Source organism: Leptodactylus fuscus, chromosome 2, assembly GCF_031893055.1.
Source record: "Leptodactylus fuscus isolate aLepFus1 chromosome 2, aLepFus1.hap2, whole genome shotgun sequence".
Classification (NCBI taxonomy): Eukaryota; Metazoa; Chordata; class Amphibia; order Anura; family Leptodactylidae; genus Leptodactylus; species Leptodactylus fuscus.
The window spans coordinates 189,890,784-189,918,325 of record NC_134266.1 but is presented as its reverse complement, the minus strand read 5'-3'; the positions used below and the strand labels follow the sequence as shown (position 1 = coordinate 189,918,325).

The 27,542-nt window shown below is 41.0% G+C and overlaps 2 protein-coding genes across 2 annotated transcripts in view; one reads left to right on the top strand and one right to left on the bottom strand.

Moving 5' to 3' along the window:
- Window positions 1–27,542, top strand: part of UBAC2 (UBA domain containing 2) — a 111,060-nt gene that overhangs the window by 39,153 nt on the left and 44,365 nt on the right. The window lies entirely within an intron of this gene.
- GPR183 (G protein-coupled receptor 183) lies at window positions 10,997–24,735 on the bottom strand. The gene is made up of 2 exons (XM_075265362.1): window positions 24,713–24,735; window positions 10,997–12,433 (listed from the first exon to the last, which is right to left on the bottom strand). The coding sequence occupies exon 2, from the start codon at window positions 12,408–12,410 to the stop codon at window positions 11,349–11,351; it is 1,062 nt and encodes a 353-aa protein (XP_075121463.1). The 5' UTR covers window positions 12,411–12,433; window positions 24,713–24,735; the 3' UTR covers window positions 10,997–11,348.

Here is a 27,542-nt window from a genome sequence, read left to right as displayed (position 1 = left end):
AGGCCTCAGCCCCAGGTGTGGTCCTGGGCTTGTTACTGGGCCATAAAATGCTGCAGAGCCTGCACTTCAGGGCAGATCCTGGGAGCGAGAGGAGTAGCCTGGGTCTGTCCTGAAATACTGAGAGACTGGTGAGAGTCTAGTATTTGTTTGTCTGTGTGGTTGGTAGTAAGCCACATGTGTAGTTAGTCTTATACTGTTTAGTTAGTGCTTGGACAATCAGGGTTTTGTTTGTCGTTTTTGCCTGAAGTTAAGGCTGTGTTTTATTTTGTGTATTTTTTACCTGAAGTGAAGGTTGTTTTTTTTTATTTTGCTGTTTTTCCAAATCTGTTGGCACCAAATATGATGTCCCTGTCTCTGACTGGTTGGGTCTGCACCATTACTGCTACTGAGATACCTTTGGCGTTTTTTTATGGCTATTTCTCAATAAATTATATATTTTTATAAATTGTGGTCTGTGGAATTTGCCTTTGGCATAGTTATTAAACACCATATTAGGAAGCACATCACAGTGATAAGCAACATACCTTTAAATTCTTATGCAAATGAATCAGTTGGTGCACTGGGGATGGGCCTTCAGCCCTGGGGTCACTGCTCTTGCTGCTCACATAGGTTGACTGATTTCAAATGTACTAATACCTGGTTTAATAACCCCAGTATCACTGTGCTTAAACGGCCAGCAAACTCCCCTGACCTTAACCCCATAGAGAATCTATGGGATATTGTCAAGAGGAATGAAGGCTGCTATCAAAGCAACCTGGGCTTCCATAACACCTCTGCAATGCCACAGGCTGATCACCTCCATGTCATGTTGCTGCTTTGATGCCGTCATTCATGCATAAGGAGCCCCCACCAAGTATTTGAGTGCATTTACTGTACATACTTTTGACTGTTTGCTGGACAGAACACTATGAAGTATCTCAGTAGGTATTGATATTGCCTTAACCCTGCAATGATATTTATGATTACTAGAAATCAAATATGCATAGTAAGACTGGGTGCACACTAGCGTCGGTGTCCGACAGCTAGTGTCCACAGCTAATGTCCGTGCAAGATTTTGGCTGCGGACGCTAGCTGTGTCTGTTTACAATTTGCATGTAGGATTTAGCTGTCTGCTTGAAAAATCAGACATCTTTGTAAACGGACACTTAAGGACACACACGGACAGTAAAGGACACAACATACTGTAATATCCCATTTAAAATAATGCAAATTGTAAATGGACACAGCTAGTGTTCACAGCTAAAATCTTGCGCGGACACTAGCTGTCGGACACCGACTCTAGTGTGAACCCAGCCTTACTATGCATATTTGATTTTTAGAAATCATAAATAATATCTCAGGGTTAAGGCAATATCTATACCTACTGAGATACTTCATAGTGTTCTGTCCAGCAAACAGTCAAAAGTATGTACAGTAAATGCCCTCAAATACTTGGTGGGGGCCCCTTTTGCATGAATGACTGCGTCAAAGCGGCAACGTGACATGGAGGTGATCAGCCTGTGGCATTGCAGAGGTGTTATGGAAGCCCAGGTTGCTTTGATAGCATCCTTCATTCCTCTTGACAATATTCCATAGATTTTCTATGGGGTTAAGGTCAGGGGAGTTTGCTGGCCGTTTAAGCACAGTGATACTGGGGTTATTAAACCAGGTATTGGTACTTTTGGCAGTGTGAACAGGTGCCAAGTCCTTTTGAAAAATGAAAATTCCATCTCCAAAAATCTTGTCAGCAGAGGAAGCCTGAAAAGCTCTAGAATTTCCTGTTAAATGGCTGCACTGACTTTGGTCCTGATAAAACACAGTGGCCCTACACGAGCAGATGACATGGCTCCCCAAACCATCACTGATGGTGGAAACTTCACACTAGACCTCAAGCAGCTTGGATTGTGTTCTGCAGCCTCTCCGCTCTTCCTTCAGACTCTGGGACATTGACTTCCAAATGAAATGCAAAATTTACTTTCATCTGAGAACACCTTTGACCACTGAGCAACAGTCCAGAACTTTTTGATGATATTCTAATTTATTAAGATGCACTAGTATTTCCCCTGTAAAACTAGACTATATTATTACTGAGTACTGATTATTTTGGTATTTGTATTTCTCGACTCTGCTCTGACCGTGCTTTATGTCCTCCCTCCCCCCACCTGCTATACTGTTCTTTGTGTTGTTTACCCCCTTACTACCCCACCGTACTGCTCCCTCCTACTCTCTCATCCCTATTTTGTCTTTTTGCCATCTACAAATGGTTCTTTAACCCTGTTATTGTTTGAAAACTTACTAAAATCATTAATGAGAAAAAAAAAAGATGACAATAACAGGCTGTGATGTTTTTCTTAGTGCCACTTGCAGCTTTCCCCCTCCCGACCCTGCTATACAGAAACCTAAAATCAGGAAGTAAACCTCCTGTTGCATCCCAACTATTATGTTAGAACAGTGGTTCTCAAAGTGTGAGTCATGACTTCTTGGACAGGACGGGTCACATGGCTCTCCATCTGCAGCTATATTGGGACTGCAGCAATGCACAGCAGAGTTCATAAGTGCCTGCCCTTCTTCCAGGCATGAACCAGTGAACTCATATCCTGCCCTCCCAGCTGACTTAGTTAGTGAGCGACAGTGATAAGAGGTTGCACCTGCCAGTACCAGTCAAGTACTGGAAGAGCCTATGAACTATGGCTTCTTCCATTCACTACTTCATCCTGCACTGGGGAGCCACTATAAAGGTGGTGACTGTGTTGCAAAGTGGAAGTGCATTGTCAGTAGTTACTGCTATATTTGTCCTAGCATAGGACAGGAAAAAACAGGATGAATGGAGAACATGAGACGACAGGAGTATAGAGCCAAAATACATAAAGACAGGATTATAGGGGCCATACTCAACTAAAAAAAAGAGAAATAGAGGCTAAATACAGGATGGCAGCTGTACAGAGGGTAAATACTGCTGTAAGGCAGAATAAAAGGCAGAATAGTGGCCGTATACAATTGAACTGCAGAATATAGACAGAAACAGAGTAGAGGAAGACAAAAGGATAGAGGCAGAATACAGGAGAATGCACGTATAATACCATGCAGGATAAGAACAAAGTCCTCAAGAGAGGAACATTACACAATCGTACAGTCCAACAGATGTTTTTTTAAAATAAATATATATGTTTGAAACTAACAAAAGCTGAAATTTACAGTGCTATTTAGACTGTATTAACAGGGCGGCTGATATGCTATTAGACCCTGTACTGTCAGGAGGGTGGTTCCAGGCAGGAGCAGGCAAGCAGTGTGATTCTGAGCTCTGACAATGACTGCATCTGATTTGAGCTCTTGAATCACGCTTTCATACCTGACACTGCCTTTCTGACATTACAGAGCTTAAAGTGGTTGTGCAGATATGGACACTTACCTACAGGACAGGAGAGAAGTGTCTGGTCATGGGGAGTCCAAATTCCGGGTGATCCCCATTGATCAGGAGAATGGGGCACCAAAAGTCTTTTTTCCAGGATAATTGAAGATTTGGTGGGGTGAAATAAAAAAATAAAATAATTCTCAACTATTCATGGTCCGCTATGTTTGAAAAAATCAGCTAGGGTAAAAAATCTGCCTGACTCCAAATAAAATGAATTGGAGAGCTGGGTGGCATTTTTTGAGTTGGATTTTGCCTCAAAAATCAGCTTGTATTCAGAAATATGTCTGCAGATTAGTGTTGAGGGGATATCGTCACTCCATAGGGAGAGAACCACCATTAAGGTGTGTGGAGTCTTATTAAGCCATGAGCGCTCCACTGTGCAAAGGAACATGGGAAGAATATGCAAATCTGACTTCCATGATGTAATTAGGATGCCAGTGCCTCAAGTGTGCACACCAATAGAGGGTGCTGACTGAGAAAGTGCAAGTCTATCTTCCATGATGTAATTAGGAAGACAGAGTCTCAATCAAGTAAACCTATAGAGGGCGCTCCCTTTAAGGGTCAGTTCACACGTGAACTGCCCGCGCGGGTTTTGACACGGAAAGAGAGGCGGTGAGCCGTGTCTCTCTCTTGTCAAAACCCGCCTGCCGCGACCATCGCGGTCGCGGCTTTCCCCTCCGCTGTCGGCTCAAATGAATGAGCCGATATAGGAGGGAGCTGCCGGGGGCGGAAGCCGCGCGGCTTCCGCCTGAAGAAAGGGCATGTCCTTTCTTTTCTCCGCTAGCGGCAGCCCGCCGCTAGCGGAAAAAAAAAAGCCTGGTGGTCTACATAGACCACCATTGTAAAGGGGCGGATTTTGAAGCGAAATCCGCTGTCAAAATCCGCCCCTTTGTTCACGTGTGAACTAGCCCTAACATCATGCCGACCTTCTCAGAGGCCTTTGTTTGATGTTAAAGGGAGCGCCCTCTATAGGTTTGCTTGATTGAGACTCTGTCTTCCTAATTACATCATGGAAGATAGACTTGCACATTCTCAGTCAGCGCCCTCTATTGGTGTGCATGCTTGAGGCACTGGCATCCTAATTACATCATGGAAGTCAGATTTGCATATTCTTCCCATGCAGATTAGTGGACATCCTTCTGGTGGCTACCAGGGTTGTAATTCCTTGGCTCTGGAAATCCACGTTTCCTTCCCTCCCTAAATGACTGGCTCAAAGAGATCCTACTCATACATTGTATGGATGATTTGCTCTCTGAGCTCATACAAGGTGATAGTACTCACCAAAAAATATGGCTTTTATGGAATGTCTAATTCTATTCCACCACATTTTAATTTTAATTTTTTCTTTGACTCCGCTACCTCCCCTCCATTTTCTTGTCCCAAACTTCCCTATTTTATGTTTGCAACCCTTCTTGCTTCTGACCTCTACTCTACCCACTATGCTCCTCACTAGCCAATCCTGTCTCCTTTTTCTGCCCCCCATGCCCTCTTTCATTGTTTCATGCAATGTTGGGCACTGTTTTGCACTGTTTTCTTGTTAATGCTCTGGTGCATTAGAGTCTACCCTCCGTGCCACCCGTCCTACCCACCCTGCTTTTCGCCTTCAGCTTATATTCTCTCCCTCTACCACCCGACCCCTATTTTGTCACTGTTATGGCAACCATGTACTTACTTATCGTTTACGTTTTATTTTGTTCTATTTTGAAAACTTTAATAAAACTTTTAATGTAAAAAAAAGCCTGCAAAAACTATGTGAACCTTTAGAGTTAGTGATAAAAGATATGCTGATACGCATTTCGCTTAAATGACACCAGCTTTTTCGATGAAGCTGGGGTGATTCCATCAGACCTCATTTTGAAACTTTTATCAGGATGAATACAGGAATCTCAGGAATGTTTATTGCATTGGAATAACATCTGCAGGTTGCCTGAAACCACCCTCCTGACAGTATAGAATCTAGATAGCATATAAGGCACCCGCTACACTGTTACCCATACAGGAAATTTTTTTTATATACATTTGTAGACTGGGCATTTTCAGACACAAGGATACCTAATGTGTATGTGTTTCACAGTAATTTATTTTTTTAGTTTTACATGTATTCTAGTATGTATATATTTTTTTAAAAATATTTTATTAAACCCCCCTAAGAGGGGTTTGAAACAGCAAACGTCCCATAGACTGCCATATCATAGAAAAACATAGCTTACCCCCCCCATTTGCCCAGTTTGGGGCATGTCACGGCAGCAGCCAGTCACAGACCTAAGTAGTAACTGTCATCTTCACCATGGGTAGTATGAAGTTAGCGTAAAACAAGGAGCATTCTGGACATGAAAAGGTTTCACAAACGAATGAGAAAGTAAGTCTTGCAGCCTGGAACATATTCTTAGTTTGCATCTGCACTGAAGTCTTTGTTGGGGACTTTATCACAATGTCCGCCTAAAATCGTTATGTAGTTAATGGGGTCCGCTGGGCTGCATGTGTAACTGCTATAACAGTGGTCTGCCTGTCCGTTGTTCTGGTCTTCCAACAGCCTTTATAAGGTGCCGTGAACAATTGAATATTCAGTTGTGAACAAATGAAGTGTGAAGTACTTGGTTGAAGGAACTTTCTGCTGATGATAAAATACACTCAAGTCCACAAATTTCATATTCCTTACTCACATGTGCTTTGTTACTATGTACTCAGCATTTCAAGCAAAACAACATTCAGCCCAGGTAACAGGAAGGGTTCTGTTCTGTGGTTATGAGATGAGCCAATCTACACGCGTGGTTTACTGAAAGATTGCGAAACTGTTTCTTTGTAGCAATGATTTTGTGTTAGATAAATTGTGTATTTGTGAAAGCTAAATTCTTTTTAAGATTTCAATAAAAAGATAATATTTGAATCCTCATGAAAATACTAACAATTTAGCTGGTCTACATCTTTTTTTGCTGTTTAGAAGCCTTCTGTGATAGTTGTCTGAAAGGCAATGTGTCACCAGACGTTAACCCATTTTTTATTGAAGTTTTATATTACACAAATGTTTTAAGCATTTTGGTGATCCTGCAGTTCTGACTCTGACTAGTAAACTATATTATATGCTGACACTTCCTGTTTTTTGTAGATGTCTTTGGATACTGATAAAAAAAAAGACATGTTCTGTTTTCACAGCTTTTTTAATAGAAAAACGGGTGGCCAACAGGTGCAGGTCCACTGACAACTGTATTTTCTGATATATACATTTGACAGATGTGAGTGTCATTGTTACTCATAAGCTGCTATGACATCTATTAAATCTGTGGATTTTTTAAATGTATTTATTTTTTTTAAACTGGACTTTGTGTGATAGAGTAGTTTAGTCTGCACTACTTTTTATACATCTACAAGCTAGATGGAGCCCTATGGACAAATTTATTGTGCACGTTGGGAGATTTCCTGACTTACTAAAGTTAAAGAGGACCTTTCACCATTTTGCCCACAGGCAGTTCTATATACTGCCGGAAAGCTGACAGTGCGCTGAGTTCAGCGCACTGTCGGCTTTCCCGATCTGGGCCCAGTGTGAAGAGCTTACGGTCCGGTACCGTAGCTCTTCTATGGTCAGAAGGGCGTTTCTGACAGTTAGCCAGAAACGTCCTTCTTCACAGCACAGCCAATCGCGCGGCTGCTACTACGGCTACTGCGCAGGCGCCCAGGCCATTTTTTTAATATCAGTGTCCGCTCGCGAGCGCCGGAGGAGGACGGGACCGGAGGACATCGGAGGAAGAAGAGGCGTGGAAGAAGATGAAGACACACCCTGAATGCCCGCCCAGCGTGCACGATCCGTAAGTAGATCACATTCTTTTTTAGGGTTTTATTTTAAAACTGGGGGGTAGTTTAATATAACATTTACGGTGCCTGAATAGCCTTGTTAAAGGCTATGCACGCATATGTGGGGCTCTATCAGCATGATTTTGCTGATAGAGCCCCTTTAATAAGTGCACCCAAATACCTTTAGCAGTGTTTTGGGTGATTTTTGGCTTTCTCTGGGAGCTCCTGGTGTCTCCGACTACCTGGTAGCCTACAACTACTATGATGCATTGCAGTTCATTCAAATCCCCCTTCTCACCCTTCCCCCAGCTAGCCCGCCACTAGCCCTAACTGCCTAGCTAGCTAGACAAAATATATATATAAGACCGCACCAGTATAAGTATAGGGTGCTCACCAATGGGAAAAGGATCTGTCCTATTCAATATAACTCCAAAAAGCAGGCAGCACACCAAAGAGTATGAGTTAAAAAAAAAAAAAAAAAAAAATTAGTGAAGGAGGTTTATTACCTCATGCTGCGATGTTTCGGCTCAAAGAGTTTTTGGAGTTACCTAGCTAGCTAGCTTACCTACCTCAGTCCCCGAACCCCTTCCCCACCCCATCATACTTACCCGTATTCTCGTCCTGGAGATGAGGTACTGCTGTCCCCTCTTCTGTCCACACCTGGGATCCTGCACAATAGAACACCGGCAGAAGCTGCGTGTTATGCTCTCGGGATCCTTGACCATGGACTGGCCCCTGACTGATAACTTCTCAGTACAGTACAGGAAAAACACACCAAAAGAAAACAAAATCGGAAGTATGAGCAGTTTCGACTTCTAGTGTGGCTCCTCCTACACCCTGCCTCGCACAACTAGAAGTAGCCGTGGGCCCGACTAACTTGCCTGAATGGGCACGAGCACAGCCGGAGAAGTAGCTAACCTACCAAGGGAAATAGAGCCCCTGTCTAGCTTCACGTTTACGAAGGAGAGGCAGATACAGAACAAGCCCCCCACGGATGTCCAGACGCGGACTAACGGTGAACATGAGAACACAAAAGCATAGGAATAGAATAAACGTGAAACACAGAATAACTGAACTAAGCAAGGGATAGGGAAAAACAGAACTTAGGATCACACACAAAAAACCTCTACCAAAATTCCAAACTTCCAAACAGAAAAAATACCTAGGGCTCGCTGCGCCCGGAACACTATGTCTGGATAAGCTCAATACTTAGCGAACAGTCCTGTGTGAACAGGAGCGAGAAACTGGATGGGCCAGGATGCAGATGGTAGCAGCTTCAGACAACAGACATTCACTGAGAACAGGAACAGACGTTTAAGACCGGCATCAGATAGCATGTGCAACAACCTTATATAGTAAGGAGAAGGCCTCGCCCATGGCCTGTAAAGTATTCAGCACTGCAGAGAACTTAACCCCTTCCGAGGCCAAGACACACCAGGCACTGATCCATCAGGCCACTCACCACGTGATCCACGCCCGAGTGCCAGAGCAGAAACTGCATGTCTGGTGTGAACATTCCCCTGCCGTGCATCAGGTGGTTCACGCGCTGAATGCCGTCCGGACACTCTGCGCCTGAACCTAACAGGCCGAGACTGCTGAGACCGGGTCATAACACCGCGTATGCATAATAGTACGCTGCTTCTTCTTGCTTCTGCCGGCGTTCTATTGCACAGGTGCTGGTTTCGGCTCTCTTGTTAAGGAAGCAACAGCCAGCAGAAGATAAGGAAATCAGCGTTGGTGAGTATGAGGGGAACGGGGGGAGAGAGTAGTACTGGTTGCCTCCCATCTCCGGAAATGCCGAAACCGAACGTCACCAGGAAATCAGAGAATATAAATATATATTTTTTTTAATGGGAGTAACTTAGAGCTCCTTTAAAAGTAAAATAAACATGTCTTTATTGAGAATGCAATACAGTGAAACATGTCACATTTAGCCTTGACAAACACTCCCTCTATTTGTGTACATGTTTTACTACTGCTGTATACAAGATATGCTTATACATTGTAGACGTATATACAATATTTGCAGTTTTGCAATTTTCAGGGTATGTTCACATGGAGCTTTTTGCAGGTGAATTTTGACATGGAATAGGCCTCAAAATCTGCCTGCAAAAATGGTTCCCTTTGACTTCAATGAGAGCTGCTTGCTTTTCTTTTTCCAATAGCTAGTGGCAGAAAAAAGAAGCAACATGACATATCTTGCTATGGATTCCACGGCTGAGTCAGCCCCAGTATCCGCAACTCAAGACACGCCCGAATGAATGGGCCTAAACAGGTGCAGGATGCCGCCACAGAATGCCGATGCAGCATCGTCATCCCGTCGTGGCTAGTGCGTGGAAAGTTCACAAGGCGGAAAAGGTTTCCGCCACCTTTTTTGTCGGGCGAACATACCCTTACAGTTTTTTTCTTTTTTCTGACTACTATTTACAAAACCATGTTGAATATTTTGTCAGTCAAATAAACCCAGTATCTAGTAGAAATGTATAGTTTTTAAAAAATATTTTTCACCTCCTCATCAGAGGGCTTTTAAATGTAAGACACCGGTCTTAACTGGTGAGGTTCCTGTTGTGCAGTTTTCAGAACACAAATTTGGTTTGTTTAAATGATAAAATATGAAGAATTACGAAATATTAAAGGCAAACTATAATGTAAAATTATACTTTTTTTTTATCCTGTACAAAATATGATATATATGTACATTAAAATATCAACACTGCTGTTTCACTGGGTGAGAACTCATGATATATTGTGAAGGTTATAATCATGTAATGTATGAAAAATGTTGTTATTCTTTAAAGGTGAATGCTAGATATAGTTGCTTATGCTTGAACTGGTATAATGTTATATGATAAGATGGCGCCTGCATCTAGGTGGGGTGCAAGAAAAACAAGTGCTTGGCTTGCTGCCAGAAGACAGCTCCCCAAGGTTACCACGCAGGACTGGGAGTAAATGGCTATATATGGTGCTGCGTAAACTTTTACTGTTTGATTGAGATGTACCATACCAATCAGGAATGAATATGAAACGTACGTTGTTGTTATCTCTCTTCCTTTCTCTGCTACTATTGAACCCCATGTTGTTTTAATAAAAGTGCCTCAGTATTTCCTTCTTGGTTGAGAGAAGAACGAATACCAACACATAGAGTGGTGTGACTTCTTCACCGCCTGGGACTCAGCCTAATTAATTAGGATGACGACAGTTACCCAGGATTGTTGGTCAATTACTCATAAACACAGCTTTGACCTTATCAATATCATCATCTTGCTGCTATCTTATGTAACCAGAATAGATGTATTCCAAACAGAGACTTGAATCTATGCAGCCCATATCTATGGTTGTATGATTAGCCAAAGTCAGTAGCGGTTATGATCGATCATCTTATAAATCTTTTTACCAGCATGCTTTGGCTTCCTGGTGATGTGATGGATTTGCACAAATTCTATACTATTGTAGTATATGCCCTGTATTCTCAAGTAGTTTCACAAATCGATAGTATAAATGCATAACAATATTTATTTTAATAGACATGCCAAAGGTGTAGGACCAAGGACAGACTAGTCCACCAAAGTTCCAGAAAATCTACTGGTGGGCTCAGGCTGTGATACATAATAATGGGCCCAAGAGGCTATTTTATGGGATGTTTCACAAATATAGATTGTTTTATTAGATTTTAAGATGAAATGTCCTGAATGGACATGCACAGACCATGTATAGATGGATGGTGGGCCAAACAACCCTAATTCGACAATAGCAACACCTAATTTTTACAGTATAAGCACAGTATACATTATTTCAACTCATGGACTGGATGAAACACTGGAACCGTATCTGGAATTTTTCCACAGGTTGATTTATGGTTGTCTAGAAGTGTTTTTATTCCATCTCTTAGAGTAATCTAATTGGTTCCTATGGTGTATATTATCATGTCCACCCCCTGGCTGAACTGGCATTCTTATTTTCAATAAATTTACAATCCAGTTATTCTATGGCAGAAGCTGTGTCCTTTGTTAAAGTGCGTACCATAACAAGTAAGCCTTCTAAAAATGGTCTCATGTTGTGTGTTTTGCAGCTTTTCTTGGCCAGAGTGTACAATAATCCAAAAATACATTTCCTTCCATTTATTGTGTATTAGGAAGGACCCCAACATTAGTTCTTTTTTTGTCCCAATTTATTTTATATTGGCATGTAGGCTGGCTTTTTGGTTTAATGGTATATTTTGAGTCTCTATGTGGTCGCGTGAGTATTCGTCACCTGCCGGCCTTGTGGCACTGGAAGAGCTAATGCTTGCCTGCCGTTTTAATATTTTCATAATCTGATTCTTGTATCCTTTGCATGCACAGAAGTATATGAGGGGATCTAGGCAACAGTTTAAGTTCATCAAAGAGACAGTAATGTGAAGGACGACTTGAAATAGTTTCTGTTCTTCGCAGTCTGGCTTATAAATGAATTTTCTGATCATATGCTGGGTTATAGCCACATGGTATGGCGTGAAGCAAATGAAGAACACCACAATCACTAAAATGATTGTGTTAGTAGCCTTTCTGTTGGTCCCAGTTTTTTCAGATAATGGATTCCTTTTTGTAGTCTGGCAGAGTTTAATACTTATTTGAGAATAACAAAACAGCATGATTACCAGAGGAATATAGTATCCAATGAAACATGCACCAAGAAGCATATATGGCAAATGTTCTATCCTTTCAAAGTTTGGGTATTCCATACACGTTGTTTTCCCAGATGGCTCCAAATGAGACATTTCCTGTAGAAGCAGTGGGAATGTTTGGAAGAAGACCAGCAACCAAACAAAAATACAGATGATTTTGGCAAACTTCACCCTCCGCATTCTGTTGTAACGATGCGGATGCACCACTGCAAAGAAACGGTCAATGCTCAAACAAGTCATGAAGTTTACGCCGGCATACGTATTGATGTACAGAAATAGTGCTGTTATTCGACAAAGTGCTTCTCCTAAGGTCCAGTTGAAACCCTTAGCATAGTATACAATCCTGAAAGGTGAGACAATGGCAAAGCAAATATCTGAAACAACCAGGTTTCTTGAATAGAGTGTGGTAGAGTTAAGTTTCCGTCTGTTTTTGTGGATGACAAACAAAGCCAGGACGTTTCCAAGCAATCCCACCAAGAAAATCACACTGTAAAATATCGGTAGCCAGATTCTTGCTGTGTTGTGGTGGTAATAGAGGTCACACGTATCATTGCTCGTATTCTTATCCATGTCTATGTTGATTCTAGACAAGTCTGGAAAACAAATATAAGATTATTGAACTTCAACAATAAAAAAAAGTAGTTTCAGCAATTTTCATTGTTTTATGGATTGCAATTTATAATCACTCGAAAATGCCTATGGTTGGTAAAATATAAAAAATATGTATTAAACTATAAAATAAGTAGGTTCATAATAGGAGCCTTCACTGTGTAGTTCCACAGAATTATGCTCTGTCTTACTCATGCAATTCTCAGCCTATTACAAGACATATCTCTATAATACAGCCTGCATCTGCATGTTCATCCCATGATTTATATCCACTGCAAGTAAACAATGAAGGTTTCCATGAAAAGACAGCAAGCAGGGATCTTAAAATCGGAGGAATGGACAATTGTATAACTTTTTCATTGTATAAAAAAGAATATTTGTTTGCTGAAACAGAAATACTCCTTTAAACAAGTTAATGTCAGTGGATCCATTGTGTCACATACCGATTCCAGGGCTTTCATTAGGGTAAGGTTACATGTCCAGGTTTTGTTTCTGTGGTTTTTGGAGCCAAGAAATGGCTTGAGAAAAGGAGAAGTATCATCTGTCCTTTATGGGTTTTCACTCTCAATGATCCACACCTAATTTCGGTTACAAAATCACTTAAAAATCTAAGTTGGTGTCTTTACGCTCAGGTTGCCTGTACATGGTTCTGCCAAAGAGAATTTGAGAGAATAGCAAGTACAGATGTGGCTCAGCAATTCATACAATGTAATTGCTGTGATTTCCTGGACAACACCTATACTTTTATTTATTGCACTTGTGCTTCCTGTTCCCTATAGTAAGTACAGGTGTGGCATGGCAATTAGTGCATGGTGCATGTGGCTGGGCCAGACCGAGTACGGAAGCCCTCATTTTGCCAGACCTGTATACACTTATTAAACTAATAATAATAATAATCAAAATCTCCTAGAGGATCTTTTTTGATGAGTAGAAATATTCATCCTTCTCTGCAAATCAGAAGAGGTCAGAGGAAGGACCACACATGTGTATTGTCTGAAATGTTATGGTTTCTAAAATGAGTCAGTGCATGAATCCTTTCAGAAGTTACCAGCATTAGTATATCTTATAAAAACTTTAATACAGGAAATCTCCTTTTTGTTCCAGAAGTTTGGGGTTGTTCAAGATATACAAAACTTTAGCCAAAAGCAGGGGATGAAATATACTAAGTCTTAAATCCCCATCACTTCAGCAGCACCACTCTGGTTATCGCCATAAGTCTCTGCCATACATGTGCATTTGACCACTGCAGTCTTCCCTTTATGCTCCTAATATAATTCACAGATCATGGTTATTATACTAATCTCACAACTGATTACAATAAAAATAACCTTAATCTTTCATCCTACTGTATAATTTGGAAATAACTGTAAAAACATGACTGTAAAGGGATATGGAATTGTACAGTATTCTCATTTTTAGTTTAGTCTATCCTCATAACAAGTTTGGCCACTTTAATATTACTTCTTCAAATGTGCCAGAAACAGGACAGTAATTCTAGGTGTACACCAGTGTCAAGTATCCATTCTTAAGGTCCGTCGGGGGACCAGAACAATGGAGAGGCAGACCACTAAAAGAGTGGTTACGTGGCCTTGTTAGCTCAGGCCCGCACCCGGCGTGTTTCGATGACGTCTTACTGCGTCTCAGCACAGGCGGCATCACGCCCCCTACGCTGAGACGCAGGAGCAGCCACGGGAGAAGATGAGCAGTGGCGGCAGAAGATGAGCAATGGCGGTAATGGGAGCAGCAGCGCGAGGTCGGTAAGTATGAGAACTTAACATGTCCTACAACCACAGTAGGCTGTATTATTAACATCACTTCACACAGAGAACTAAATGATCCTGCAGTGTGTCTTTGTTTCTTTCTTTTTTAGTTGCTATGATTCCTAGGATTTCTCTATCTGCCATGAACTTGTATGTGTCTCTCTCTTGTTATATACTACTGTACCATCAATGAAACTGTATCACTGAAATTTCCCCATTGTGGGACTATTAAAGGATTATCTTATCTTAATGTTTGTCCCCGGGCCTGCTCACTGCCGACCCCCGTGTCACCTTATACTATAGGTCACGGAGGCCGGCAGTGAGTAGGCCCGAGCCCCAGCCGCGATCCCACTGCCGCTATTATTATAATCGGGGGTCTTTTCAGACCCCCGAGTATAATAATCGGAGTCCCAGGGGACGTGAGAGAAAATAATAAAGTTTTACTCACCTTTCCGGGATCTGATGTTAATCCTAGCTGGTTTCAGGCCTATATGGTAAAATCCCAGATGTCACGTGGTCCAAAGCCTGTGGTAGTAGTAATAGCCTGTTACTGCTAGCACAGGCTTTGGGCCTGTACGGCAACAGGCTGCTACTGCTACCATAAGGCTTTGGGCCTGTATGATAATGCCCCAGACGTCTGGGGCACTATCATACAGGCCTAAAGCATTATGGTAGCAGTAGCAGCCTGTTGCCGTACAGGGAAAAGGTCCAGACACGGAACTCATTACCCAAAGGGGATTGTGGTGTCATCCTTGGTGTCTACACGATGGGGGTCTCGCCACAAATTTCCCCCATACTCCTCGCCTGACTCTACGGTCATCTGGCGAGGAAATAAGATAATTCATGGTTATTTGGTTTCAAGGATGGAGGGTTGGACCCCCCCTTCCCATGACATCACTCAGGAAAGAATCGGGGAAGAGCTGGGAGAGTTAAATGGTCTCACCTGAGGGGACAAAGGGAGTTCTGATCCTGAAAGGCATGTGAGCAGACTGAGGCTTCCTTACTTAAGCATGCGACCTGAGGCCTAGGAGTCAGGCTTCAGTGAACTCATTTTGGTATACTTTCTTTTCCATCTTTATTCCCATTTTATTTTATGTATTGTATTGTGCTTTGATCTGTATTTGCTTATCATCCACTGATGTGTATTTCTGTATATGGCTAGTACCCACCCACTCGGGTTAATAAATATATAAATTTTATAAAGCTCGTTTCATATTATCTTATAAACCCAGGCACACTCTTGGGGCATGGGTGGAAAGTAAGAAAGTTGATCGCAGGTGTACCTAGCGGCTTTGTAAGGTGATATCCTTCACACGGACCCTGGCATTAAACAATGAATCTTGAATGTTCTTATAGAGTTCTTTGCATACAATAAGGTTTTGGATACAGAGGTCTAAAGTTCATGCTGACTTGGAATACAAACTGGTAACATTGGAATTTACTAATGTGCTCCACCCCTCTAGCTACCTGACTACGTATATTAGGGATGTTAAACTTAAACTGAACTCTGTCCTAACTCGTAAGACTCATAAGAAAAAGCTATACATAGGACCCAAGTGAAATAAAACAAGCCTGATAAACTACAAGCCTCTAAACTTAGGGCCGTCAGAAGCTAAACACAATATATCAAATGCGAGAGTCTGGTGGCAGACTCGCTCCCAATCTTAATTTTATTTACACACCAATTCATTGGTTTTATCAGAAATTATACTCCATCCCCCTAAGTTTGGCTTCTTCCAATGTTCTCTCTACTGCCCTGCTGTAACTGCAAATCAAGCCATCTTCTTAAAAGCACAGATGTAACTAAGGAGTAATTAGATACCGCCATGGATGCTCTTAAGAATGGGAAATCCCCTGGATCCATTGGCTTCTCATCTCTCTACTATAAAAAGTTTAAATCCCTCCTCTCACCAAATCTCTTGCAAATGTTTTATCACATCCTGCAAGGCGGTAAGTTTTCCCAGGACATACTTAGTGTGTCCATAACAGTTTATACTCAAACCAGACAAAGATACTACTACCCCTGCTAACTATAGAACCATTTTGCTTTTAAGTTTAGATATTAAGCTTTTTTCCTCCATCCTGTCCTTGTTACATTCTGACCAAGTAGGTTTCATCCCTGGTAGTCAGGCTTCGAATAAAGTAAGAAAACTATGTAGAATTATTTAATGGGTCAATGTCTCAAGCCTATCTCCCTATTGGCCTTAGATATTGAAAACTCTTTTTTGATAGCTCGTCCTGGAGCTACATTGCTCATGTTCTGAGGTTCATGGGTATAACTATTCAGTTCCTAAATTACTCCAGTACATTCTAATGGCAGTGATAATTCATATTGCGCCCAACTGTCAAAAGTTATTGAGCGTGTTGACACAATGATGCTGTATGAAAAAATTAACTATTTCAGATACCTTGGGTTAATAGGTCTAATATCTCAGGCCTGTCTTATTGTCTCCATCTTCATGGTATGGTTGAGTGTTACGTTTTACCCCCTTAGCAGGGACCACCTCCACCTTGACCCTTGCATTATAGCGCTGTCCATCCCTTTTTCTGTTCGTTATTGGTTAATTACCATTATATAATTATTCATATTCTATTACTACAATCCTTATTTCTGATAAGCTATCATGTTTATGTACGATGCTCTGAATACTCCATTCTCACTTAGAAATGTTTAACTTGCTACTGTTTTTCCTTATTATTATTGTCATTCAATAAATATCTTTGAAACTAAAATAGTGACTACACTCGAAGCCCAGTGGACCCCATCGATGACATAATGGGGTTTGTCAGATGTCCTTCCTTTTTAAACTGAAACCGGTCGCGAAAAAAGTCCTATGTGCAGAATTCTTTCCTACACTGATTTTCGGTGGACACCACAACCGAGTCTCCAAATGGGACTCCAGCGCAATGGTGAACATAGCCATAGCCACTTACGCTAGGTTCACACGAATGATGCATCTCTGTTAAACAGCAGTTACACCCGGAGCCCAGTGGACTCCATTGACTTTTTTTCTGACGTAAATTTTCAGGAACACTGCAACAGATTCTCCAGCAGAAACTCTGGCGCAGATGTCAACGTAGCCTAAGCAATATATCCTTATTATATTGTCAGCCCCATTGTCTTCTGTAGCCTAGCACTGCCTTCTGCTGTCACTCTTAGTAGCCTTTGTTGAATAACATTGTACATGGCGCAAGAAACAAGTGCATGTGCAGTGCTATGCCTAGTGTTATTCAGTGGAGTATAGTTATGGATGGGTCTGGTCATGCGTTCCTCCATCAGTGCCATTTTGGAACCAGAAGAAAGCAGTGCTACAGAGAGAAAAACATCACGTAATAAATCTACATTATTAAGTGTCTTATAGCGCTGTTTCCAGGACACTTGCAGAAGTAATGTTACAATGGCCAAGTCTTAGGAAGGAAATTGGTGATGACATTAGCTAAAAGAGAAGTGACATTACAGTACTGCTCTGTGTAAAACAACATTACATATTCCTATCTGTACTACCATTATTGTGGTATGTTAAAGGAGACCCACCAGAATATCTATATAAAAGTCAAGTTTAACGTTTAGAATACAACTAAACCAGATATCTTTTATGCTGAGACATGATCACTTGGAGATATAGGCCCAAAGCTTTCTGTTTCCTGTTGGTTTACTTCTCACTCAGCATTTCTTGCAGAAACTGTGAATTTTATAGTGATACAGCAGTCTCTTAAATGAGACCAAGATTTCCTCCTGAACCATGTCTAATTTAGTTTTTACATGAACATGTGTGTTGTAGTTATTTGTTGGTATAACACGGCATAACAAAGGTGAAGCACTATTGAGGCATACACTCACCGGCCACTTTATTAGGTACACCATGCTAGTAACGGGTTGGACCCTCTTTTGCCTTCAGAACTGCCTCAATTCTTCGTGGCATAGATTCAACAAGGTGCTGGAAGCATTCCTCAGAGATTTTGGTCCATATTGACATGATGGCATCACACAGTTGCCGCAGATTTGTCGGCAGCACATCCATGATGCGAATCTCCCGTTCCACCACATCCCAAAGATGCTCTATTGGATTGAGATCTGGTGACTGTGGAGGCCATTGGAGTACAGTGAACTCATTGTCATGTTCAAGAAACCAGTCTGAGATGATTCCAGCTTTATGACATGGCGCATTATCCTGCTGAAAGTAGCCATCAGATGTTGGGTACATTGTGGTCATAAAGGGATGGACATGGTCAGCAACAATACTCAGGTAGGCTTTGGCGTTGCAACGATGCTCAATTGGTACCAAGGGGCCCAAAGAGTGCCAAGAAAATATTCCCCACACCATGACACCACCACCATCACCAGCCTGAACCGTTGATACAAGGCAGGATGGATCCATGCTTTCATGTTGTTGACGCCAAATTCTGACCCTACCATCCGAGTGTCGCAGCAGAAATCGAGACTCATCAGACCAGGCAACGTTTTTCCAATCTTCAATTGTCCAATTTTGATGAGCTTGTGCAAATTGTAGCCTCAGTTTCCTGTTCTTAGCTGAAAGGAGTGGCACCCGGTGTGGTCTTCTGCTGCTGTAGCCCATCTGCCTCAAAGTTCGACGTACTGTGCGTTCAGAGATGCTCTTCTGGCTACCTTGGTTGTAACGGGTGGCTATTTGAGTCACTGTTGCCTTTCTATCAGCTCGAACCAGTCTGGCCATTCTCCTCTGACCTCTGGCATCAACAACGCATTTCCGCTCACGGAACTGCCGCTCACTGGATGTTTTTTCTTTTTCGGACCATTCTCTGTAAACCCTAGAGATGGTTGTGCGTGAAAATCCCAGTAGATCAGCAGTTTCTGAAATACTCAGACCAGCCCTTCTGGCACCAACAACCATGCCATGTTCAAAGGCACTCAAATCACCTTTCTTCCCCATACTGATGCTCGGTTTGAACTGCAGGAGATTGTCTTGACCATGTCTACATGCCTAAATGCACTGAGTTGCCGCCATGTGATTGGCTGATTAGAAATTAAGTGTTAACGAGCAGTTGGACAGGTGTACCTAATAAAGTGGCCGGTGAGTGTATAGTGGTATACTTGTCCATAGGAACAGAGCTATGGAGTCAGTAGACTTCTATCTTTCCACGGTTTGACTCCAACTCCTGCTCTGACTTTGATTCCTTTATAAATGGCTGACAGACATGGTCAGTCAGAAGCAGTAAAGTTCCTCCAATTCAGTTAAAAAAAAAATAAAACTACTGATCTCCATTAATAATTTACCCTTTAGATAGGATTATAATATAAGATTAGTGGAGGAAGTTGAGGTATATTACCCAGACACAGAGGGAAGATGGACCGCGCTCTCTGGCCGAAGGATTAAGGCCAGGCGGATGTAATAACCGTAACTTTTGTACAATAAAAGTTACGGTTATCACGTCTGCCTGGCCTTCATCCTTCAACCAGAGAGTGCGGTCCATCTTCCCCCTGTGTTTGGGTAATACACCTCAACTTCCTCCATTTACACGCCTGATCCTCCGGTGATGCTGATGGAATCCGCTGCCACTCTCGCCTGTGTCTGGCCTATTTACCAATGCTGCTGTTGTTGTGACATCACCACAACAACATAAGGTGAGAGGCCAGCTGGTCTGATTTATTCAAATATATCCTCAATCATATATTTATACGGATCTACACTATTTTGTTGCTCGGTGTTTTGTCTACTTGTTTTTGTGAATATAAGATTAGTGGAAGGCCAACACCCAATACACTGATCAGCTGGTCTCCGTACAGAATATGGAGCTCTCTGATTTTGAGTTGCCTAATCATAACAAAGTTTATGCAAAGTAAGACCCCAGTATCTGCAGAGAATAGTTTCCAATTAATGACTTATCCTTAGGATAGGTCATTCAAATAATATCAGTATGTATTCAATAATTGGGCCTTGTTCTGATCAACTGGCCTCCAGACAGTGTACAGAGCCTTCTTTTGAGTCATGCAATCATGAATATCAATTACAAGAAGACCCCATTATCAGCCAGTAATACGTTCCAAGGTAGTAAATAACTGTGATGATATAATAAGCAGAGTGCGTTGTTTAATCATTAGGATGGGTCATTAATATAAACAACAATCATCTGCTCTCTGTTCACTGTGTAGAGTCGTGTGCTCTTTACATTGTGTGGAGAACAACTGACGCTAGGTTCACACCTGAATTCGGGTTTCTGTTTGGGGGTTTGCTTGGGAACCCCCCTGAATGGAAACCTATTTTGGTTAAAAAAAACGGTTACCCTCGGATCCCATATACTGTAATGGGGTCTGACGGGTTTCCGAATCATTTGATGTGGTAATAGCTTAACATAAACCATTTTCTTTGACTGGTCATAAATCTTGCCCACATAAACCATTGTACTTCTCTTACATATTATAATGACTTCCATTACTTTTTCAGTATTTGAAAATTGGTTTGTTACAGACATAAGTAAACATGGTAATAGTGTTTGTGGTTTAACAAAATCAAAGAAATAGAAATGGAAACTTAAGGCACATGCTCAGACATAACTCATTTGGGTTATAGAGTTTTCTAAAATGTCAAATGTCTATGACTAGTTTTTGCAGCTAAAGGTGTGGGTGAAGATTACACATGATGAAGTTCACTTTTTGGTGTCTTTTCATCAAAAACGTGCAGTATGGTCTAAATGGGTTTTTTCTCAGTTCATTGAATGTGCAGAGTTTATTCATATCAGTAAGGCCTACACCTGTATGCACATATCTTCATAAAATCACCAGAACTGGAAGGAACAAAAATCTGCTTTGAGGCTGGAAATGTTAAAAAAAAGTATCATCCTATAAAATGTATGGATTACACAACGTGGAAAAAACAAGTGCACCCCTAAACCCTATTTATTTTTGAAAGTAGACAACCTGAAGATTATATGTGTCTCAAAGTGTTATCGATAACCACGCCCAACTTCATGTAACTTTGTGACAAACACAAATTTTAAAAAAAAAAAATGCACTAAAACCTATGTTTGCACCTAAAACTCTTATTAAATTGTACACTCACACACAGAACACATTTAAAATAGTAGGTCAAGGTTTAAACAATATATATATACCACAAACACCAACTACAACAAGAGCTCGTACTCTCAAAAACACATACAGAAGACAAGAACTATTTTGCTGTTATTCACTAATATGTTAAAAATTTATACTGCACATTGCAAGCTGTGACACCAAAATCTAACTTTTTTTGAGATTGCACAGCATACTGTATACTGTATATAAAGACATGACTTAATATTTCATATAAACAATACCACCTTCATGCAGCTTTGCATCAAACAGAGATTACAAGCAAAAATTGTACAAAAATTAAAATTTGCCACTAAATTGCATGGTCAAGCAATTCCTTTCTGCAAACAAAATGTACTTTCTAAAAAAAAAAAACCCTGCAAGATATAAGGAACTCATATATATACCACACACATATATTTACAGGTGCAGGTGTTAAAGAAATGCCAAAATCGCAGAATTGTACCAACCAATTATGTGCATGTAAATCAAATAGGAGCTTACTTAAGAAAATAATTTTCTATCCCCCTATAAAAATTGTAGAAACTTACATGTTCACCTCTAGTGATAAATCGCTATTGCAACAAATATTGCTAGAAATATGTATTTTACTCTTTATCAAGATCAGGTATGGACATGGTTATATTTAAGATTTTTTGATGACTTAGTTATGAGTTGTGTGTAAGTGTTTGGTGCAACTCTTTTGGCACTGTGACCTGGACAATAGTAAACATCTGGGTCACAGCACCAATAGACTTCCTGGTTATGTTCAGAGGGGTATTACATAAGAATAACCCTGTGATTTGGCTAGGAGGGATATTACATTATCAATCTATGTGACAATCAGAGATCTAAAGTATAGTATTTTTTCTGACTGATAGGAGAGGGGATAACATGGACCGAAGTCAACGCTACCCCTCCCCGTGGGGTCACATACAAGTTATGCACCGACAATGATGATTTATTATAGTCTCTGCAGTCTGCAGCTCTGCTCCTCTCCTTCCTCTTTCTTCTTTTCACACACACCTCTAAGGTGCTGCCAGAGGCTGAAGGGGGAGGACAATTTAGAGCCCCATATCTCAGGATTCATTAGGGCTATGAAGATGAGCTTGGATTCATTTTAAAGATGAGAATCTTTGTCATCATGATAGCCCTTACAGATTCGGAGCCATCTACTGTTAAAAACGCTGTTGGGAATTGAGATCTGCATTGGGATCTCAATGCTGGCGTTTTCATCAGCAAATCAGTCTGGATCTGTAAGGACTATCATGATGATCTTGGATTCATTTAAAAGATGTGCTTATCTTCATAGCCCTAACCGATCCTGAGATATCAGCATTAGTCGTAAGGACTGTTAGATACATCCTTGGTGTAAAGTGAGAGGACGTATAAATACGTGGGTGGCAGAGAAAGGTTTAAAGGGATAGTTCAGTTTCAGACCAATATTAAGAGATGAATGTTATTGTTTGTGTAATGAAAAGTTATAATTTTCGAATATACTCTCTGTATCAGTTCCTCGCAGTTTCCTAGGTCTTTGCTTGTTGTCATTCATTCTTGCTAGTTTATGGTCTTGTGACATACAGTCCATGGCCATGTGATGGGCGCATAGCTTGCTATAGTCAGAGCACAGTAATCAGACATCTGCTTGGTAACGAGCTGTGCACCTGTGTGTCCATCACATGACCATGGACTGTATATCATATGACCATAGACTGAGATCTATCTACTGGAAGTAAACAGATTGATTGACAGGGAGCAGAGATCTAGAAAACCGTGAGGAATTAATTTAAAAATGATATTGGAAGATTGTAGAACTTTACATTATACAAATGATAACATTAGTCTCTCAATACTGGTCTGAAAAGGGACATCCTCTTTAAGTGTATTGAGCAAGACAGCAGATTTTGTATGAAAATGAGCCACTCCTTGTGGCTGAACATAGACCTGAACATCACGCTATATTGTGGACTTTCATCAGTGATGTCACTCAGGTTTCTTAGAGCTGTACATTCATCCGGACACATTTGGTTTCAGAATTATGCTCAGGCAGTGATCTGCCAGGGGTTGTACAGTAATTTAGTAACTATTTCTCAGCAGTCTTTTTTTTTTTTCTATGTAGAAGTACATTTTCTTCCCCCCCCTATCAGTATGTCTTTGTAGAATGGGAGGAAATCCATACAGACATGGGGAGAACATACAAACTCCTTGCAGATGTCTTTCCTGGTGGGATTCGAACCCAGGATGCCAGCGCTGCAAGGCTGCAGTACTAACCACAGAGCCACCGTGTTGCCCCGTATCTCAGCAGTCTTATCATTTGCAGTTTCTTATCAAGACATACCAGTCATTTTGCCCTCTCAGTATCATTATTATAGTCTGTAGTGTGTAAGATTCATACTCTAAATCTAGTCTTCAATAAGATTTGCCTTTGAAGACATTATACATCTACATTGTGCAAAGAAATCAAATCTTAAAAGTTAAAGATTTTGGTGAAGTCAATTTACAGTGCAAGGTTCCCTGCAACAATTCTAGTTGTAGGACAAATTCCCAGCCGGTCTATTCTTTGCAGGACTGTCTGGTTGCATATGTTAAAGCCACAGTATAGCGTATTTCCTGCAGTTTTATGTGGTGAAATCTACCGCAAACAAATCCATTCACCAACACTGTTTTATACAGAAATAGTTTTTGTTAATATATATATAAATATATATATATGGAAAGTTGTGTATATTAAACATGAGTTTATACCTCAATTGTTCACATGCAAAATTCTTGTGGTTGTTGACTAATTATTAGTAATGTACCATGCTGTAATGTACCATAACTAGTAATGTACCATCTCCTGGTGAGCACAGATTCAAGGAATCACCTCAGGTATTAGACTGGTTTCACAAATCGTGTATCGGTTGTGGGATCCATTAAGTAATTTCTCAAAGTACAGTACAATGTCGGTGATTGGGTTTTTAGGAAACCTCACTCATTTCTTAAACATCTGCAATGCATTGTAGGCATGCAGTTGATTGTGAAATCCATGTACCGTTTTTGCAGAAGTGTTGTGGATTTTCACTGTGGGTTTCATTCAGTGCAATCCGCAACTCACTTCACTTCACATCTGTATATAAATATGTTGAATTTCTGGCGAGTTCCACAATGTAATTTTTCACAATTTGTGAAACCAGCACAAGGTACCAATAATAAGGAATAAGGTTGCAGTCTGCAAAGAGTATTAGATGAAAGATGTATAGCTACACTGTCCACTATCTGACACATCTTTGCACATGAAATTATTACACTTTTCTTTTTAGAAGTGTAAATATAGCCTTTGACCTGAAAAAATGAGTTTTAAATGACACCTTCAATTTCCCTTTTCCCTTATTATAAATCCATTGTAAATGTAACAACCCCTATGTATGATGTAGATATTAACTGCTTACCAGTCTATTCCATAAGATACTTACAGAGCTGATGTTCTCTTTGTCTGTTTTCTTCTAAGTGTTTGAGATAAATGTTCCCTCCCTTTGATTTCAAGACAAGCTTCCCCTGTCTTCAGCGGTGTCATCATCAGCATTTTTGTTCATGTGGTTAGAACATCTTTCTTGCTGCCCGTCTGTATCTTGATTGTGGGAAGTGAAAGCTGAAAAGTTTAATACTAATGGGCTGAATTATATGTAATATAATAAATTAGGGGAGGGGAGTCATAAGAAGTGTAGGTTTAAAGAGCAGAAGCTTAAGTCAGCTAAAAGTCTTGTAGTGTTAGTTTTGAGATCTTTGACCCACTTTAGCAGCGTGTGGCATGTGGTGCCCTATATACTATAAATTACATACCTACCCTCTATCTTGTTACTTTATGTTGTCTCACTTTTTCCTCTTTACAGCAATTTAAAGAACGGGAACAGGTTTGGTCTGCTAGACATTTCTCTATTGCTACACAATGAGTTTCCTTTTATTTTCTCATCCAGGAAGAATTGCCTAACTTCAAGGGTTTAAAGGGAGTCTTTAAGCTGTAATGTTGTTTTAAACCTAACCATAGAACCATGTAGAGGAGATTGTACAGCTTCCAAATACGTCTCTGTCATTCAGCTTTGCAGCGCCATTTTCATAGCAATTTCTATATTCATATGCAAATGAGTACTCTGAGGTGTGTCTCAACTTGTCCAGAATTCAGTCTCAGCTCTTGATTCCTTGCCAAAGCACTTTTCCCTCATATGCATAAAAATAAAATTGTGGCTTACATGAAAATGGCTCTCCAAAGCAGCTGAATAACAGGCATATTTGGAAACTGTTGCATCACGTATATAAGGTACTGTGATTAGGTTTATAACCAATTTACTGTTGACAGACTCCCTTTAACTATTCATTTTTTTTCCTTTGTGAGTGTAACAATACTAGTTATCAGTTCTGGAGTCCAATTGGTGAGGCAAGCGGTACAGTACTTAAATAGTAAGAGGTGTAAGAATAGTACCTCAGGAGTAGAAGAAACTGGGGTCAGACATTTGCAGAGTTCGGTACACAGGAGCACTAGTTTCCGAAGACATTTGACTCCCTTTGAATGAGCGCTCTCCTCATGCAGCCTGCTCTTGAGGAAGGTTTTCCACGTCCTTGAGAAACAGGAGCAGTGGATCAGGCATAGTCACACGTTTGCAGAGTTCGGTACACAGGAGCAGTGGATCAGGCATAGTCACACGTTTGCAGAGTTCAGTACACAGGAGCAGTGGATCAGGCATAGTCACACGTTTGCAGAGTTCGGTACACAGGAGCAGTTGATCAGGCATAGTCACACGTTTGCAGAGTTCAGTACACAGGAGCAGTGGATCAGGCATAGTCACACGTTTGCAGAGTTCGGTACACAGGAGCAGTTGATCAGGCATAGTCACACGTTTGCAGAGTTCAGTACACAGGAGCAGTGGATCAGCCGTAGTCAGACGTTTGCAAAGTTCTAATAATTATACAGAATAGGCAAATAATACATCACAGGCGTGGAGGGCCACAATCATGATAAAACAAACATTCACACCCAATTGTATAAAACATATAATTGTATTAATATCCTGAATAAAAGTATGGATACATAGACACAAACAATAAATACATAGAAGACATGGGGGACTACATAAGTCTAAGTACCAGGGATAACGAGATGCTGTGTAAAGTGCAACTAGTAAAGTGGAGTATGCTGGTGAGACTAAATAAATACATGTACCAAACACTCATGGACACATAATAACTATACTAACATCTAGGTATAAATACCATGAGAAGTAGTAGAAATGAGAAAAGGGTTCTATGAGTAAGAATGTACATAGTGCCAAATCCCAGCCAATATTACATAATGACCGGCAGCAATAACGTACCACACCATCAAACAACGCCCAACGCACGTTTCGCCCACTCCAATAGGCTTTGTCTTAGTGGGCCTTCTGTCAGTCTTGTTAAACAGGACCTTTCACCATCTGGGGCACATGCAGTTTAATACACCGCTAGAAAGCTGACAGTGCGCTGAATTCAGTGCACCATCGGCTTTCCCCTTCTGTGCCCCCATTGAAGAGCTATCGGTGCCAGTACCGTAGCTCTTCACTGTCAGAATGGCGTTTCTGACAATCTGTCAGGAATGCCTCCTTCCCCTCCTGATAATACTCGTCCATAGACGAGTACTGGGGGGGGGGGGCGTTCCTCACCACTCAGCGGCATCGCTGGGCGGTAAGCAACGCTACAGCAGCGCTATAGACGCTGCTGTGAGGAAGGGCGTTCCTGACAGACTGTCAGAAACGCCCTACTGACAGTAAGAAGCTAAGGTACCGGCACCGATAGCTCTTCACCAGGTGCACAGAACGTGAAAGCTGCTGAATTCAGCGCACTGTCGGCTTTCTAGCGGTGTATTAAACAACAGGTGCCCCAGGAGGTGAAATGTCCTCTTTAACATGACTGACAAAAGGCCCACTAAGACTTTGTCACCCAAAGGCCCGCTTAAACATGGATGTGGCCTTGGGTTTTCCTTTAGTGCACTCTGTAGAAGTTGATTTGTTGGGCTTAGTACATATTTGGCTGCTCGATGTGAGTATAAATAAACATTGTATAACCTGTAGAAATTTTTTTTATTTTTTTTTGCATTTGTTGCTCTTATCACTGTGTCTTTATTTTCATAAATGGCTCTACTCTTTGCCTGAAGCAAGATATCTGTATATCTGCCATGTCTTGTCAGTATTCAACCTTTTGTTCTTGTTAAATTAAAAAAATGAAAAAAAAAAAGAAGAAAATTTCTTGTTTATATGCATCTCCAGAGGACTCTAA